Source organism: Montipora foliosa, chromosome 2 (assembly GCF_036669935.1).
Source record: "Montipora foliosa isolate CH-2021 chromosome 2, ASM3666993v2, whole genome shotgun sequence".
Taxonomy (NCBI): Eukaryota; Metazoa; Cnidaria; class Anthozoa; order Scleractinia; family Acroporidae; genus Montipora; species Montipora foliosa.
The window spans coordinates 45,687,814-45,705,313 of NC_090870.1; the positions used below are offsets into that span (position 1 = coordinate 45,687,814).

At 39.1% G+C, this 17,500-nt stretch overlaps 1 protein-coding gene across 4 annotated transcripts in view; it reads left to right on the forward strand.

The window, feature by feature from the left end:
• LOC137993278 (integrator complex subunit 5-like) overlaps positions 1 to 17,500 on the forward strand; it is a 37,548-nt gene that overhangs the window by 8,383 nt on the left and 11,665 nt on the right. Inside the window, exons 4-16 of one of the 4 annotated variants that reach the window (XM_068839020.1) lie at positions 3,622 to 3,673; positions 8,023 to 8,128; positions 8,447 to 8,542; positions 8,943 to 9,132; positions 10,511 to 10,643; positions 11,615 to 11,678; positions 12,872 to 12,972; positions 13,139 to 13,197; positions 13,542 to 13,717; positions 14,282 to 14,393; positions 14,781 to 14,900; positions 15,799 to 15,866; positions 16,990 to 17,216. In XM_068839020.1, the coding sequence (XP_068695121.1) occupies positions 3,622 to 3,673; positions 8,023 to 8,128; positions 8,447 to 8,542; positions 8,943 to 9,132; positions 10,511 to 10,643; positions 11,615 to 11,678; positions 12,872 to 12,972; positions 13,139 to 13,197; positions 13,542 to 13,717; positions 14,282 to 14,393; positions 14,781 to 14,900; positions 15,799 to 15,866; positions 16,990 to 17,216 (1,504 nt within the window). The remainder of the gene's footprint in view (positions 1 to 3,621; positions 3,674 to 8,022; positions 8,129 to 8,446; positions 8,543 to 8,942; positions 9,133 to 10,510; positions 10,644 to 11,614; positions 11,679 to 12,871; positions 12,973 to 13,138; positions 13,198 to 13,541; positions 13,718 to 14,281; positions 14,394 to 14,780; positions 14,901 to 15,798; positions 15,867 to 16,989; positions 17,217 to 17,500) is intronic. The other 3 variants (XM_068839022.1, XM_068839023.1, XM_068839021.1) reach the window with 3 other exon arrangements.

The window sequence follows — 17,500 nt, forward strand, 5'->3', positions numbered from 1 at the left end:
AAGGCCTATGACTCTGTCAATCATAGCTGGCTCAATAAGATCATGCTAGTCCACAGGTTCCCAGTCTGGATCTGCGAAGTCGTGAGGAGGTTATTCGCGGTATGGAACACCATGACAGTTGCTTACACCAAAGTTGGCAATGAGACTTCGCCTGCGATCAGTTTTAACAGAGGTCTACCCCAAGGAGATTCACTATGCCAGCGCTCCACTGAGGGCTATAGGCTCTCAAGACCGGTAGGGTCCAAAGTCACAAATCTACTGTACATTAACGACTTGAAGGTCTTCGCGGCATCTCAAGCAAAGCTTGACTGAGTACTCAAGATGACAAAGAAGGTGATGGAGGACATTGGTTTGCAATCCAAAGAAGTGCAATGTCCTCAACATGAGAAGGGGTGTTCCGGTTAATTTACTTGAAGGGTTCAAGTCGGGGGAGACGGTCATCAATAGCCTGAAGGAAGACACAACCTACCGGTTCCTAGGAGCACCGGAACGGCTACTTCAAGAAGAGAAGCTGGCTCTGTAGCGTGCTACTAAGACCTACCTGCAGAGACTCTCAGTCATCTGTCGAGCCCGCTGTCAGACACCAACAGAGTTCAAGCGTCCAATCAGCTTGCCATGCCAGTGCTGTTGTACCTTATGTGGTCCCAACACTAGTGTCTGACAGACTTACGCGGCATCAATAGGCAGGCATGGAAGATCGTGTGTGAGAGTGGTGGCAAGCACCCACTAGGGCTAAAAGCAACTGTCTATCTGCCAAAGGCTCTGGGAGGACGTGGAATGAGATGAGTATAGGAAGAGTACAAAATGACTAAGATCAAGTCGGCCATTACCCTGTACAGTAACGAGGACTCAACCATGAGCCTGGTGCGGGCGTTTGAAGAGAATGTGGCACATCAAGGTCATCAGTCGCTCATCAAAGAGGCTAACTAAAGACGTTTGCAGAGGAATTGGGCATCACCCTTGACCTGAGTTTTCTGCACCACAAGTGTCGTGACAATACAGATGGACCTGATGTACCCAGAGATAAGTCCAAGAAGCACTTCAAAAAGGTTGCACTGGAGCGGCGGAAAACTGAAGTAAAGGAAAAGAGACGGCAAGGAAAGCTTCTCGCAGTTAGATGGGAGGATGACCAGCTGAACCAGTGGGGATGCTTCGCTTGGCTGAAGAATTGGGATATGGCGCCTACACGCACCATTGTGGGTATACTCGAACTTTATGAACAGCTAACACCGACAAAGGTCTATCACGTACGCAAGACCTATACCAACCAACCTAATGACACCCTATGTAGACTCTATGGCAAAACTGCAGAAAGTATCCCTCACATGCTGGCGAGTTGTTCTGCGCTTGCGCAGAATAAATACCTCGTGCGTCATAATGCGGTCCTCAAAGTACTGTTCTGGGAAATGCTTAGAGAACTTCAGCTTTCTGATACAGTGCCACTGCGGTATTCTTTGGTCATTCGCAAACCCAGAATATGTTACCAACAGTAAACTTTCAAACATTCTCTGTAACACAAAGGAAGTAGAAAAGCTGTTAAAAAACTTAAATATCTACAAGTCGCCTGGACCTGACAGCCTACCACATATCAAGATTAATGGCAGACTGGAATGAGTCAGACTGAAGGATGTCAGTGTCTCTAACTGTGTCAGAGATCTCTCTGTAAACCCATCTATGAGTCACATGAGGCCCAAGCATATTGGGACATCCCATTCTTTGCAGTAAGAGAGCAAGTGAGGCAGAACAGAGTGGATGTGAAATTTATAGATCACGAGAAGAAGAGAGTTCTGGCAGTAGAAATGAGCTACCCATGGATGGAGAACAGAGGAAAGAAACAAGAAGAGAAGATCACCAAGTATGAATTGATATGCTGGGAACTCAAGCAGCAGTTCCCAGGATATGACATTCAGCAATATAACATCATCATACATGTACATGTACATGTATATGTCCTAGGAGGGTGGTCCAATGAGGTAGACCAGGCTATGAGAGAACTGTTCGATGCTCGAGGAGGAAAGATTCTACTCCGGATGCAGATGAGCTGTCATGTTGCACACCCTGAACATTACCCGCACACTGAAAGCGATGTCTTGAGGATAGCAGAAGAGTGAACAGAGACATTTTTAGTAATTTTAGTTTATTTATTATATATTACAGTATATATTATAAGATCAAGACAGCAGAAAGCAAATCATTATCTTTAAGAAAATTACGACATTTTTTTAATTTCCAAGGTATGTTTCGATGTTACGAACATCATCGTCAGTTACAGAATATTTCGACCAGTTCCGCCCATGTAGCAAGCATTACAGCAAGCACAAGTAAATTTATAAATCACACGTGAACAAAGTTCTCTGGGGACAGAATCCTTCACTGAGAAAAGATTTCTTAATTCAAACGTGGTAAACACTAATTTGATGTCAAGTTCATGACACTAATGATTTACAAGGCGACGTATGTTGCTTTGAGCTACAGTAGAAAAATGGCCTAAATAAGGTAACTTATAAATATTATTAAAGTAATGTTTACCCTGTGAAGTGGTATTTTGAGTGGAGCCATTTCTGTCGATGGCTGTGTTCAAAAGAGACATTTATCAATGAGATGAACGGGGAGAAGATTCTTGTGCAAAATGAAAACTAAATTATTTAACAATGTCCTTGTGGAAGCCCAACCAAGTATTGTTGATCTTAAAAACTTTGAGTGTCAATTAATGTCCTGAGGTCGAGACCTGTGAAGGTCTTCTTACGGAAGGTGCTAGTGACAACGGAACCACGGTGGGTATTGTCGATTAAGACATCCAAAGAGGGCAAAACATGATCAAGTTACAGAGTTGTTAGCCTTAGGGCCTCCTGGGTTACATTCGACGCCCCAGGTTGGCTGGATAGGGATCCATATGGCATCCATACATTTTTACTGTCATAATAATAATAATAATAATAATAATCAAGTGAAGCTATGATCCTCACCACTGACATTGGGAGCTGGTCATTGTAACCCACAAATGACCAGCTCCCAATGACAGTGGCTTCGTAGCTCAGTTGGTTAGAGCGTCTCACCCGTAACATGAGGTCACAGGTTCAAACCCCATTGAAGTCCTGAATTTTTCAGGCTTCTTTACACAATTGCAAAAAATTAATTGCGTTCATAACTGCGAGGATCATAGCTTCACTTGATTTCATATCCGCAGTTCATATATCATTTCGTTGTTGATTCATTCCTCATGGGAACATTGGAACCCACAAATGACCAGCTCCCAATGTCAGTGGCTTCACAGCTCAATCGGTTAGAGCATCGCACCAGTATCATGAGGTCACAGGTTCAAACCCTGTTACAGTCCTGAGTTTTTCAGGCTTCTTTACGCAATTGCAAAAATTGCATTCATAACAAATCAAATCAAATGTTGGTTTTTGACGAATGGAGAAAACCTGAGAGTACCCAGGGAAAAACCTCTGCGAGCAGAGTAGAGAACCAACAATCTCAACCCACATATGATGTCGAATCTGGGAATCAACTGCTCTCACCACTGCACCAGCCCTGCTCCCGTATTAAACTGTTGTACACTCTTTCAGAGCATGCGCAGTGATTTCTATGCAATATAATTATCATGATTACATCTTGCAGTGGTCTTTAAATCTTCTTGGACAAGTTGTTACAAAAAATAATGGGAGAAGAGGTAGGCTACATGTAGTACTTTAAGTATTGTTTGATTTATGAAACATGTCAATGACTTACTATCATGACACTTTGTCTTTTACGAGATTAATTCCTCCATGCCAATTGGACTGTCATTTGAATGGTTACATTGCATAACTGTCACATTGATATTTCCACGATCATAATAATATATATAATGACAAAATTATTCCATTCTGATTGGCCGAGGGCAGTGCAGTTCAAGTGTAATATACAGTGCAAAAAGTGTAATACCAGTGCAAATTACACATTTAAATTCTGGATTATGATTGGCTAATAAACAATAGAGTTTGGTCAGAACCAATCAAATCTTTTGTTTTAAAATTAAGCATGCGCCCTGGACGGTGCAATTTATTACGTAATTTTTCCCTGATTGTGTGATACGCATGCGTTTCATCTGGTTTAAGGTGGCTGGGACCAGTTTCACTACTTTTAAGGACCTTTTAATTAGAAGGGTTGTCACTACAAAACTGTATCACGTAAAAGAAATGTTATGGTACCATATCAAACACCAATTATTACTTAACAAAATGCGCTCACTATTTTGACATAATAGGTTACCATGGCAACATGAAAGCTCTTCAAAAACACCCTATATTTCGTCATTACTTGCTTATATCTTAACCCATGGACTAATTCGCGTGCGCTGTTGTGTTGTACAAGATAACTTGGGAAATTTTCGAGGTTTTGCATTGGAAAGCGAGCGTTAAAAATAAACCATATGCGCAGTAAATGTACACAAGATACTGAGTTCTAGAATTAAGTTCACCTTGAAGAAGAAACAGTGAACTTCCAGATGATGTAAAAATATTGCTAAAAAGTGATTCAAAACACGTCTTAAGGCTCAACTGGAAATGTAAAGGTAGAATTTTCGAAGCAGCGCGCGTTAAGCAATCAAGAAAGTTTTTGATCGCTAACTAAACAAAGCGCTTGAAAAATATATAGTATAACTCAAAATATGCCTTGTGCAATTTACAGTTAAATCTAACCACTCAATGGATAAAAATTTCTTGAAATTTATTCCAATCGCTTTGTTTTCTTGCAGGTATAAGTGCAAAAATTATGCCCAAACGCCGCTGCCGAAACAAAATTTCACGAGGAGCTTTCTGTTTGTCGAAATACACGTGCACAAAACCGCAAGATTAATTTAGTTAATTGATCACTATCATGTTTCATGAGAGAACAAACAAGGTCAAATTGTGTACAAAAGTGCTCTTTCGAAAACTTTCACTGAAAGATAACTTACAAAACACAAGAAAACCAACAGAGAAAATCGCTGGAGGTATTCTCGCATTTTACGGAATATAAACGCACGATCGGATTGATTCATTTGTTGAAGACACTGATCTTCCGAGGTATGCCGAAGGTGAAAATTCCTTCGATTACCAATTTATGTTAGGACAAAAAAAACTTGTTATTTGCAAAAAATCCATCGGTTGATCAATATAAAGCTAAATTTCGGAGCAAATCAATGCCCATTATGACGTTAATTGCTACGAAGGCCTTTAATTCTGCGCGGCTTACTCCATGAAAAAAGGTAATGCGCCCGGGGGTTTTAACAGTTTTTGACAGGCATACCTACTCGTTTCGTTTACCATTAATTCCCATAGATCATCTCCTATGAAAACTAGGAAAAATATTTAATTCATTCTGATTATCTAAAACGAAATACCGAGCAGTGGCTGCCACGAAATCTGGAACTTGAATACTATCGAGCTGATCATTCCAGCGAGCTTCTTGTTTATCATCGGTCTCTAGGTTTTCACCGTCTTCTTCGTCACTTTTAAAGCCACCTAAATCAAAATTTTTGTTTCTAATATCCCCTCCTCTTACAGGAAAACCATAAAAGATCCCTTAGATCCCTAGATCCTCCGAATCCGAAAAAAAAAAGCATGAATATCCCCATCGTTCGGTGCGCTATCTAGCGCATCGGCTGTTGTTTTCGCGTAATTTGATCGCGCGATCGAAATGGCAAAAAGACAGCCCTTGTGGGGTCTCTTATCAGCTGTCAAAATATGCTCACAACACGGCAAATGATTGGTCAATTATCCTTCTAAATCTCCATAACAACAAAAAATTTAGATTTCCTAAGGGAGACTGGGTAGAGGCCTAAGATCAACCCCGATCAAGACGCCATTTTGTACGGCCGGTTTTGGCCGGTTTAGGTATTTCAGGGGTCATCGCGCGCGGCCGGTTTTGGCCGGTTTAGGTGTCAATGGGTTAAATTAATAATGAACTCGGTGACCCCCATTTTTTATTGTAGAATAGTAATTAGCATCTTGAGATAGAACTATCAGCAAAGTTTAAAAAAATTCTTGGGAGCCAATTCAGAGCTACCTTAATTTTTCGAAAATTTAAGGTAGCTCTGAATTGGCTCCCAAGAATTTTTTTTAACTTTGCAGATAGTCCTATCTCAAATTGCTAATTACTATTTTACAATAAAAAATGGGGGTCACCGAGTTCATTATTAAGATATAAGCAAGTAAAGACGAAATATAGGGTGTTTTTGGAGAGCTTTCATGTTGCCTTGGTAACCTATTACGTCAAAATTGTGAGCGCATTTTGTAAAGCAATAATTGGTGTTTCATATGGTACCATAACATTGCTGTTACGTGATACAGTATAGTAGTTATAACCCATCTAATAAGAAGGTCTCTAAAAGTGGTGAAACTGGTTCCAGCCACCTTAATAACCATCTCGAAGTTTTTCATGTGAATTATTAATAGGTAATCACATGATTTCTTTCTAGTGCAATTTGGAATTAATGTCTCTGTTCCTTATGTTTGTGTGCTAACTACTAGTTATGAGCAAACATTGACTCCAGTTGGCATTAATGGGGGGGCACTGGCGTGCATTAGGTTAGCCTGTGTGACTTCCGGCGATTGTGTGGCAAAGGAACCTCTGAGTCACTTATCTCCTCAGCACTACGAGCTGAATGCAAAGCAGCACGTGCTGGATCGGACATCGCTGTATCTGTTAGCAGGCAATATTCAAAATTAAGGCAACAAGCTTGGGGGAAGTCGCTTTGCAGACTTAACCGCACCACACAGGAGTTTCCTGAGTTGACAGACAACAAGGCCCAACCTCGAGGCCAATATTCAAAGCTAACTGCACTGAACAACAGAACATAAGTGATCTCTAAGAAGTTTTCACATACTTTTATAGCTAGACAAATGGAAGAGCTCTTCTACAAGAGAACTTTGTGTTACACATGTCAACTCTTAGCCGTGAAGAGAGCTTTGAAAAAAGTGCCAATGCTGTGGATCGTACTAGCCTGCTAGCGACAACAAAGCTGTGAAGTTTGAAGCAAGAATACAATAAACCCTTAGTGTTTGCTGACCTTGGCAACTAGATGGCACAAATGCTACATCAAAAACAGTGCCACCATGAAAGGATTACAGATAATATTGTCACGATCCATTAACTACATTTTACTTGTGTGACAGTAAAATTGCCTTAAATAAGCAGTTGTAAATTTGCAGGAGCCCATTACTGTGCTTATTTATTCCAAATAATTGCACTCAAAATCATGTGATTACAAGTACCTATACTAACATGATTGCAGTATTATTATCAAATAATAGGCAAATTTCAAGCCTGTATTAAATACAGCTTAACTTTTGCAGTGAACACTGAATGTGGTATTGTTTTTGAGATTACTATCCCGCTTCACCCTCCCCTAGGTAAGAGCCCTACATGTACATGTACTGGGAACTCTAAATGCTGTGCTCTTTGCAGACACTGTAGTGTACTGTACATGAACTCTTCATTGTCCCATGCGATTTAATCAATATGTTTGTGAGATGGGGTTTTCAGGATGATATGACTCAGATGATGCTACTGAGATGAAAGAGACCAAAATTTTGGCTTTGGTTTTTGCTCATTTGACATCACTTCTCAGTGTGAAGTATTGTGCTTGTTACATTAATTTTGTATTATGTAGTACTGTACATGTAGGTATCATTTGGAGTTTTAAACACAGTCATGTTTTTTGAGTTACCAAATGCTTTTAATGGCTTCCAGTTGAGTTGTGTTAAGTGTTTATCTTCTAGCTGTTTTCTGCTCACTAAGCCTTGCTGTGGAACTCTACAAAACATGGGAATACAATTAGGACTTGTCACATTTTAATATACAATGTACACAGTCATGTATATTGAAGAAGTTACACACCTTTTTTGTTCGTATTTTTGTGGCAATTTTTCTTTTTATAACAAAAAAGCAAAGGGGAAGTATGTACACTGTACATGTACGTGTAGTAAGGGGGGTTACATTAATGGTTAATTGCCTACACTTCAGTTGTACAACATTGATACAATATCCTTGGTACAGTAGGTGTCAGCATTACTATGTCACTCAGTGAAGGGCTTCATAAATGGATGTTGTTTCCTGCTGTTCAGAGCTTAATGGATATTGCAATCCACTGCAGTGCAAAACTGTAAGTTGAAACTTTCTTTATCCCAATAAGACCTTATCTTTTGTTCCCGCTTTCTTTAGTTTTTCTAAAATTTTATTATATATATTAATTAGTCAATACACAAAATTCCTGTGTGTACACTTCTTTAGTGCAGCCTTTGAAAAGACAGGTTCATGCTTTAGAATTACATGTATAGTATTTATTACTCCTTTGCTAACAACTATTAATTTTTATTTTTAAAATGCTTAACTTTGAAAACAAGTTGTCAACACATGTCTTTGATTACTGGTAATTGTCACGGTTTGAAGCAAAACAATAAATACTATCATTATTCTGTAGGGTTGAGCGTGGCCAGGCTGATGTTTGTGTGCAGTGTCTCCTTCAAATAGCAATGAAGAGCTCTCCTCATCTTGACTGGGTTGTTGCTCACATTGGGTATGTAAAAACAAGTCTTTAATTACAGTAACTGTATAATGCAGGGTGAGATGAAATCCAAGAAGTGCAAGCTGTAATTTCATGTTATGTTAGTCTAGCCCAAGTCTCTGAGGAGCTACGTGACATCCTGCATATTTTGGCTAATGAAAACTGAAAAAAAGAAATCCTGATCATGGTAATGGAACCAAACAAATACAGAGGTTGTAACAATTACTATATTTGGTTGAATTCCTATCAGTATCATGGTGTCATAGGCTTGACAATGCTACAGTACATGTAGCTGACAGTGCTAACTCTGTGAAACACCCTGTTTTTTGGTCACAGTAGTCCAGTGCTTTAATTTACTATAACTGAGCTGACCTACATGTAACTGGTTGCGACTTTTTCTTTTTCTTTGTAGATCTCATTTTCATGAAGTTTTTATTCCCAAGCTACTGTCCACAGCCCTTAAGGAGTACACAGCAAGCCAGTACCCCGGGAGTGTCAGTGGCGATGTCTCTGTTATGACTCCTACCATGGTGCAAGTCTTGACCTACCTTTCCCTTCAGCATTCCCAAGAAATCAGGAGCAACCTCCTTGCTTTATTTCATGTTAGTTCCTCTCTCTCTATCTTAAGGGGACCTTCTCCAATTTATATAAAATTATCCATATTATTGATTTTGTAATATCATCTGTTTTGGCCGGGCCATCCAAACATCTCCTTTGCTTATCTTATGCCATTCCTTTAAAATGAAGGAGTTCTTTGTCTTCATTTCAGTTGTTATAAATTATTCTCTTTAATTTCCCTTTCTTGGACAAGAAATCTTAGCCCTCTATTTATGGAAGTATTACGTTTTTGCAAATGCTGGCCATGTAGCACATATACAATGTACATTGTACACTGTATTTGCACAGAGTTAACTGATTGGAGTGCAATGTGAAGTGCTAGGTTTCCACCCCATTTGAACCATGTGAGCATTAGCCCTACTAATGGAAATGGGCCCACACAAGGACAGAGAACAACGCTGACCAGGGTAGGAATTAAACCCACGACCTTCGGGTTAGATCACCACTGCTCATCATCTTCAGTTCCCACAGCCTGCTCCCGTCTGACCTTGTAGCTCAGTCGGTAGAATTAAGTGAATATTGCTGCCTGAATGGGCGCCTCTTCCATGTCAATCTCCTGGGCCTTTCTATAAGCCCACTATGCATTGTCGTCGAGGCAATTGTCGCACTGCATCTTTATTTAGCACTGCATTTTTATTTAGCGATGGGAAAAGAAAAGTGGGTAGGAGAGGAATAGAACAACAAACCAGGAATGAAACTACTACATTGTACTGGGCTTCACTTAAACAAGCCATCCCTCATTGTACAGTCATGCTGACAGCCGAGAATGAGTTACAGAATTGTACATGTAGTACCCTACTAGTTAATGTCAGGTTTCAATAATAATTTGCATTGTAACTGTGTCTTTTAGCCATTTGTTCAATGTCCAGGCTGGGGTTGCTTAAAGCACGGTAAACAACATCGTCGCTCTTTGGAGGTTGGGTGCCCGAAAGAGACTGCACCGATGGCTGGCAAAACCTGACAACCCAGCCATGAGCCCCCACGCCCCCGAGAAGAATGGGCACCTGTCACACTGATACACAGTGGGAAAAAAAAAAAAACAAAACAAAACCACTAAAGGCTCCACACAATGCTCCTACTTCCCGCCACACTGATAAATAAGCGATACAGCCCAAAGCACGAGGTATTCCACGCATGCGCCAGTATACTACAACCACTGACCAATAGCCTGCAGTCGCTCCTAGTTGTTTACTTTGTTAAACTTCGTTTAACCTCATTTTAATAGTGCTAACCACTGTTAAATACAGTACCATGGAAACCTACAGGTTGTGATACCTCTTAGCCAACTGTTAGCACTAACCAGGCTTTGAGCAACCGGCCCCAGCTATTTATTATGTTGAGATAATGTGTTACTCCTTTCAGGAAAGTATTCCCTGCTCTGCAAAGACTGCTATTAATCCAGCTGAGCAGCTAGCTACTCTTCCATTTCTTCTGCATGTTGCTACCTTATCACCAAATTTACTAAAGGGGACTATAAAAGAGTTTCTTGATGCCTGTAAGTAATTAATTTAAAAATGGATTTTTCTTCTCAAAATTGTAAGCTACAGTGTTAACCTATTCGGACCTTAAGTGCCCCCAGTCAGGAAGCAAAATTTATCATTTGGCATTAGCCAGACACTCTCAGGTGGAGAAGGGTTAAAGGGGACGTAGGGTTAAAATTTAGTGGACCTTAAACCTGAAAATGTTCTTACAGCACTATGACCTGTGTGTGAAATACTTGTCATGATTCAAGCATCAAGCATGGCATGTTCAACAAACTTCATATAAGTACAGCACATAAATATGTCTCTTTCACTTAAGTGTCTGATACAGGAGTTTCAATAACGTTTCAGTAGATGCCTGGGCTGATCAATGTAAGTGAAAGTCGCTCTTGTCTTTTACAAGAGTTTGAGTGAAAATCACGGCAGAGTAGCCGGTGGTGAGAGGCAAATTTCTGACAAATAGATGGCGTTATACCGTCGGTGACCAGCAGCCTTCTAACGAAACCCCTGCTGATATACAGTGTACACCTACAGTAACTGGAAGCACGCCCTATGTTGATATCCAATACGAAGTGTCAGGACTATTAAGCCTATTAGAAGTATTTTCTACACCTACTGGTATTAACATCAATAAGCCAAGTTAGATTTTGGTTATGGTTTACCATACTTGAGCAGCAAGTAGCGTTTTAGGGACAAGTTGTGATGGTAATAATGATTGTGTGTATTTCTAGGCATGAGTGCGTGACCACAGACTTAGTTAGGGAGAAGGGCAAGGGGACACTTTGTGATGTCCATAAAAATTGGCATGCACCTAATTATGGGCACTAATTTTCCGGTATCTTGATCAGTTTTAGTGTAAGAGCATAGGAAGCAAATTTAAATGATGGATATAAAAATTATCGAGACAAGGAATTATGGGGTCTGTTGTAATTGCTTTCCTGAATAATGAGTTTACAGTAAGATTCTATTTCTTTCTCAATTTTAGTGTCTTCAGAAGTTCTTGTTCAATTGGTAGAGCAATCTAAGAAAAGAGGGGAATTGAAAATAAGGTAGAGTTCTGTTAAGTAAATTTTATTCCCTTTTTTTCCTTTCATTCTGCTCCTGTCATCACCTTCCATTCTTCCCTGATTTTCGACATATAAATTATGTACAATAGTTTTACAGTATAGTGATATTTATATGGAGGTTATATATAAGTTCCCCTCTACTTCCTTCCATACTGGTTTACGTAATACAGGGTTCTTGTTTTAAAAGAGCTTGTACATGTAACCGGTTCTTTTTACCAGCTATTCAAGCAAATGTTACCAGCTTTTTTCCAATGAAATATTCGAAATTATCCACATTTAAAAAACAATTTCTGCTGTTTATAGCATATTTTCTATGTTGGGATGTTATCACAGTCGCAGACTACAGTAAGTACGTAATCTGCTGACAGAAGAAATTAGCAATACTCTGCGTCAGAACGAACCAGGCGATTGATGTCCACCAATCCTCTCCTGGCCATTCTAAGATCTCATCATTCCTTGAGACACTTTGACAACATGGCATCCACACATGAAAAAAATCAACAGGACAAAATAATCTCTGTGAATACATGAGTCTCGATCTATACATGATTCTCACTGAATGTTATATTTAACAAATTAATAGACAGAATAATTATAGTCATGTTATAAATAACAATAATTCAAGGAAAAATTCCTATTCTTTTATGAACAGTGGTGACCTGAGATGTTGCCAAAAATTCTCTGAGCTCCTGCTTTTACGTGTTGGTTACCTTCTGTTAAAAATTGACAAGAATCCTGCATAATGTAATTGAATTTATCTCATTTAAGTTTGTTACAAGTTGTTATAAGTTACCCAAGGAAAGAGGCAGCTGCTGTTACATAGAATTTTCCTTGTTTGCAAACAAAACTCAGGAGGACTATCACAGCTCACTAGTGTGGTTAATTTGCCATTTTACCACTCAAAGTTTGGCCACCATTTAAGTGAAGTAATTACCTATGATGGTTATACTTACAGCCCTTCAAGTTGTGTTGACCTGAAAAATACATGTATCTTAATGACCAGGCAGCAACTTCATGCTGGCTTTTTAAAGAATAACTTTAAGAGAATTTTCAGTTACATAGTTGTATTGTGCACTTCCCTGCAAGCCTTATAATAATAATTATTTACAAATTTCATTAAATTTAAAGTTTGACCTTGAACCATGCTGTTTTTGTTTTTGTTTTTGTTTTCAAAGTTTGGTGTCATCCATTGTTGATGTTATCAAAAACACGGGAGAAGGGGCATTCAACATTTTCCAGTTTCTACTAAAAAACTGCCAAGAATCAAGTAGCAGAGGTGACTAAGAAGGATAAATACCGTAATTTATATTCTGAAAAAAAAAAACCTTTCCATAGTTGCTAACCTTTTAGCATCTCGTTTTATGTCACAATTTTGGCAACACCAGTGTCTTGGACAAAAAGGGCCAGTTGATGATAACTTTGTTGTTTTGCTTGACTTCCAGCTGGTGAGGATGCCAATGCCAGCCAAGCTGAAGTAAAGAAGTCATTTATTCTTGCTATGGTAATTCTCAATGTTAAAGGGGCAATAATAATTTTGTCCGACTGGTACTGCAATAAAATAATTATTATTGTCATCATCATATCAAACATTTTTCCTTTTTGCTGCATGTCAACATCTACATGTATTCTTAACAGAGGGCATCTCACAACATTTTAATCTGGTCTGGAAAAAAGTTGATCCTATAAGATGTTTCCAGAGTTATTAAGTTTGATTAATCGTTTTCAATTTGGCTTTTTTTACAATCTTTTAGCTTTCCTATTACCATTACTCTTGTTTATAAAAAACTTTGGTAAGTGTGATTACCGAAACTGATCTATGTTATTTTTTGTGCTTTTGGAATTAAGGAGTTGTTGCTGCACAGGCTTCATCAGTCAGCTGTTCAAAGGCACAGTCTGTTGAACAAAAACAGATCTTCTTCGTTGCACTTAGATTCAAAGCAGATGGAGAGTGAGTTTCTAAAGGAGATGGCCTGTCACTCAAAATACCTGTGCAAGGAAATATTGATGTCTAATGGCAACGAGTAAGGCTTACTCAATGGTCTTGAATAATGGCCTTTACAAGAATTATTTATTATGATGGGCAAGTACATGTAGCTTGGTGGAACAGAGATGATCACTTGCACATACATGTACATGTAAATCCACACTGCCACAACCAACATTAATACCCTGACAAGTGCCAACATGCCAGCCATTCATCCATCAGTGTCTTCCAATACTGACTTGCCAAAGATGGTGCGAAGATGTTGAGGACAATGTCAAAATTTAATATGATATTTACCATTTACATGTATGTGTGTGACTGTGTGTACCAGTGGCTACATAATTTATGCATTGTATCAATATCAAGCAAGTCAGTTTCCCCCTACTGACATACAGCACAGATTTCAAACTTCATTTAGAGACATGTGCATACATGTACAGCACCTACTGAATGTATGTGTCTAATCAATTGCAACGGACATCTGCCAGTCTGTTTGTTTTTAAGTGACATTTTGGAAAAAACACGTTTTGGGGTCAGCAGTCACTTTAAGTTGCATGTACTTATATGTATCACAACTTAGTTCTGTTCTTGTCGTCTCGAGCAGGTCTCCCAACATTTTTCGATTGTTGATCATTATTGCTGTACATAGTGGACAAACCTTAGCTGCAGGAATCCTCAACCAAGTCATGATAAACAGCAGAAATCCAAACAAAGTAAGCCTTGAGTTGCATTGTCCTGATATTATTATTATTTGTAAGAGTCCAGAGTTTAACAATAATTATTATTGCAGGGGCAAGGGAATCTAGTTTTTTTTTCCTCTTACAGGTTTCACCTAAGAGCTTTTTCACAAATATGTGAATTTTGCAAACCTTCTCTGTTAGTGAATGCTCAAGTAGAAAATAATTGAAAAGATTTTGGAAAGATTTCATTACATGTATATAAATGGTGCACTTTATTGATACACTATTAGTCCTCTTTACGGTTAAAGTCAATAGCATTGGTTGTTTTCCTGTAAACTTTTCATGGCCTGTGCCTCAGTGCTGAAAGTTTTAAGTAACTGAAAGCACTCCTTTGGTTGTAAATTGATCTTCTATTTGCAGCTGGAGGTTTTTGTTCAGATGTATAAGGAATTGGAGCTGTACTATCCACATATCCTTGATGATGTCGTAAAAAGCTGTCTTTCAAGCGTCAAATCACCTGCTGGATCAAGCCTAGCTCAGGTAAGGCTGTCCTTGCAACTCTTGTCCATCTTCTCGCTATGGGAAGGACCATTCATTTTTTTAATGGGGTGTGTGGGGGAAACCACTTTATAAAAAAAAAAAATTTTTTTTAAACCATTTCAACCCTCTTCCCCTAAAAATAATAACAGAATTGTCTGTTTCTGAGTTGTCTGTAACGGAGCGAAACTTTACGGGTTGGGCTGGTCACGGAATATTTCTTGCTTTCCAAGTTCGAAAAAAACTGTAATGGGGAGAAACGTTACGGCTTACATTTGTCACGCAAAGCTTCCCGTTTCCCATCACTATTAACTGAATTGAAAGAAGCAATAGCCACTCAACGCTTCTCGCTTGTCTGTTCAAAACTTATCAATAATTGTGAGATCCGGCTTGTTTCTCGAAAGTCCTGAAAACGTTTCTGGACCGAAAAGCCATTTGTGAAACTGCCAACCTCTTGTTTGGAACGAAGATTTTTTAACATGTTTTAACAAGGTAACAAAAAGAAAAATGACTATGAAGTTTCATGAATTTAGATGCAAAGGCAATATTGACACCACAAAATGTCCCGTAAAGTTTCGGGACTTTCGAGAAACGGGCCCCTGGTCAGATACATTGCGAGTAACGCTTGTCACACAACGCATCTTCTCTCTCTGTTCCCCCTAACGAGGTTGAGGGTTACCTTCACCAAGGTTTATCTGTCGATGACTAATTTTGACAAAGGCTAGGCAACTGTTTCGGGCAAGGCAATTTCGCCATTAAAACAAAACGCAGCGCCAACGACCAGTTAAAAAGTTTTTTTCCTTTTCACCATTTTACCTGGCATTGAGGAGGTATCATGTGAGACTCTTGTGAGAATCTCGGAATCACTGCTTGAAGTACAACTGCGTTGTTCTTTTGCCAGCTGTTGGGTTTGCTGAGCAATTTCCATCATTTAATGTCGAGTGAAAAGGAAAGTGAGCAGCTGTTTAGGTAAGAAATTCTGTCATTTATCCTCAGCCGTTTATTCAAGCTTATATTAAAGGGAAGATATATACAGTAGCAGCGGTGTCCATCTCCCTTAACTCTCTTTACTTCAAGTTTCATAGTTAATTACATTCCAGGGATTGGGTGATAGAGTATTACTAATGCCGAGATGTATTTATCAAGCATAGATATTTGAAAAAAAGAAAAGACTATTAATTTTAGTAATTATACTAAAACAGTGGATGTCGTTGAAGATGTGCTCTGATTGGCCACTCAAACTCCAAATATCCTTTGCTAGTCATATCTGAGCAACTCGCGAGGGATTTGCGCCCGAAAATATTGTAATCATTACAGAAATAGAGAGGTTTTTAGGTGTCGAAGGCTTGTTGTGGATATTTTCCTCACCACGAGCCACCTCCACTTCAGTGAATAGTTGTTCACTATAGAGCAATTTTCAAATGACACGCGATTGCAATTGCTGCGCTTAGTGATTGGTTTAAAATTTTCGCACCAGTTTAGAGCGGTTTTCAATTGAGTGTCGAAAGTAATTAGATAATTACTTTGGTTTATGATTACTTCACTCAGTGATTGGTTCAAAGTTCTCGCGCCAAGTTTTCCAACCAATCAGAAGTGAAACCAAAACCAATCGTGGCTCGCGCGTGCACATTTTCCCGCGCTTTGTGTCGGCTACATGTAATTACTTCGAGTTTTGATTGGTTTGCTGGATTGTCTCCGTCCTTTTTGATTGGCCAAAGTAATTACTTTGGTTTTGGTTTTACGACACTCAATTGAAACTCGCTCTATCAACCAATGAAAAGGAAAACCAAAACCAATCGTGACTTGCACGCGCGATTTTTCCCGCGCTTTGAGCATTAGTTACATGGAATTGCTACGAATTTCGATTGGTTCATTGCGCTGTTTGGACCTGCTCTGATTGTACGGAGTAATTTCTTTGGTATTTGTTTCACGGCACTCGATTGAAAACCACTCCAGAAGCAATTGCAATCGACGGTCATTTGAAAACTGCTCTAACTGCGATGATCACGTTTGGCTTAGAATGGATCAGGTTGCAAGGAACTTATGTTTCGACTTTCTAAAGTAACTCACACTCTTTTTTTCCCCCCCGCAGGTCTAACTTGTCGTCGTCCCTTCAAAAGCATCATATTGTATTCGTTAATTTGCTGGCTCATTCAAGTTTGGAAGTCTCTTTGAAAACTCTCAACCTAATTATGTCAATGCATAAACCTATGCCAGATAAAGTTTCCACACTGATGAAATTATGCAGCAATTGTGTCGTGTTGTTCTACAAATTGCTACACACACTGGCCAACCAGCATGGCTACCGCAAAACAGTGGGTAAGGCAAATAACAGTTCGGTCTTTATGGAACAAAACGACTCATCTCAGAAGGACTTCCTCTTTTCGACCAACGCTCAGTGAGCATTTCAGCTCATGCTAAATCGGAAACGTAACACATTTATAAGGAAAAGCGTACACTGAATTTAAATCTTAACAATGTAATAAATCTGTTTAAAGAAGCTATTTGCCAATGTAAAGTTAAGGGGTGTTAAGATTCATATTATTGTTGCTCAGTTTAACTTAGATTTAGCTCTTTAGCTGTCCTCTCCAAAAATGTTTGTT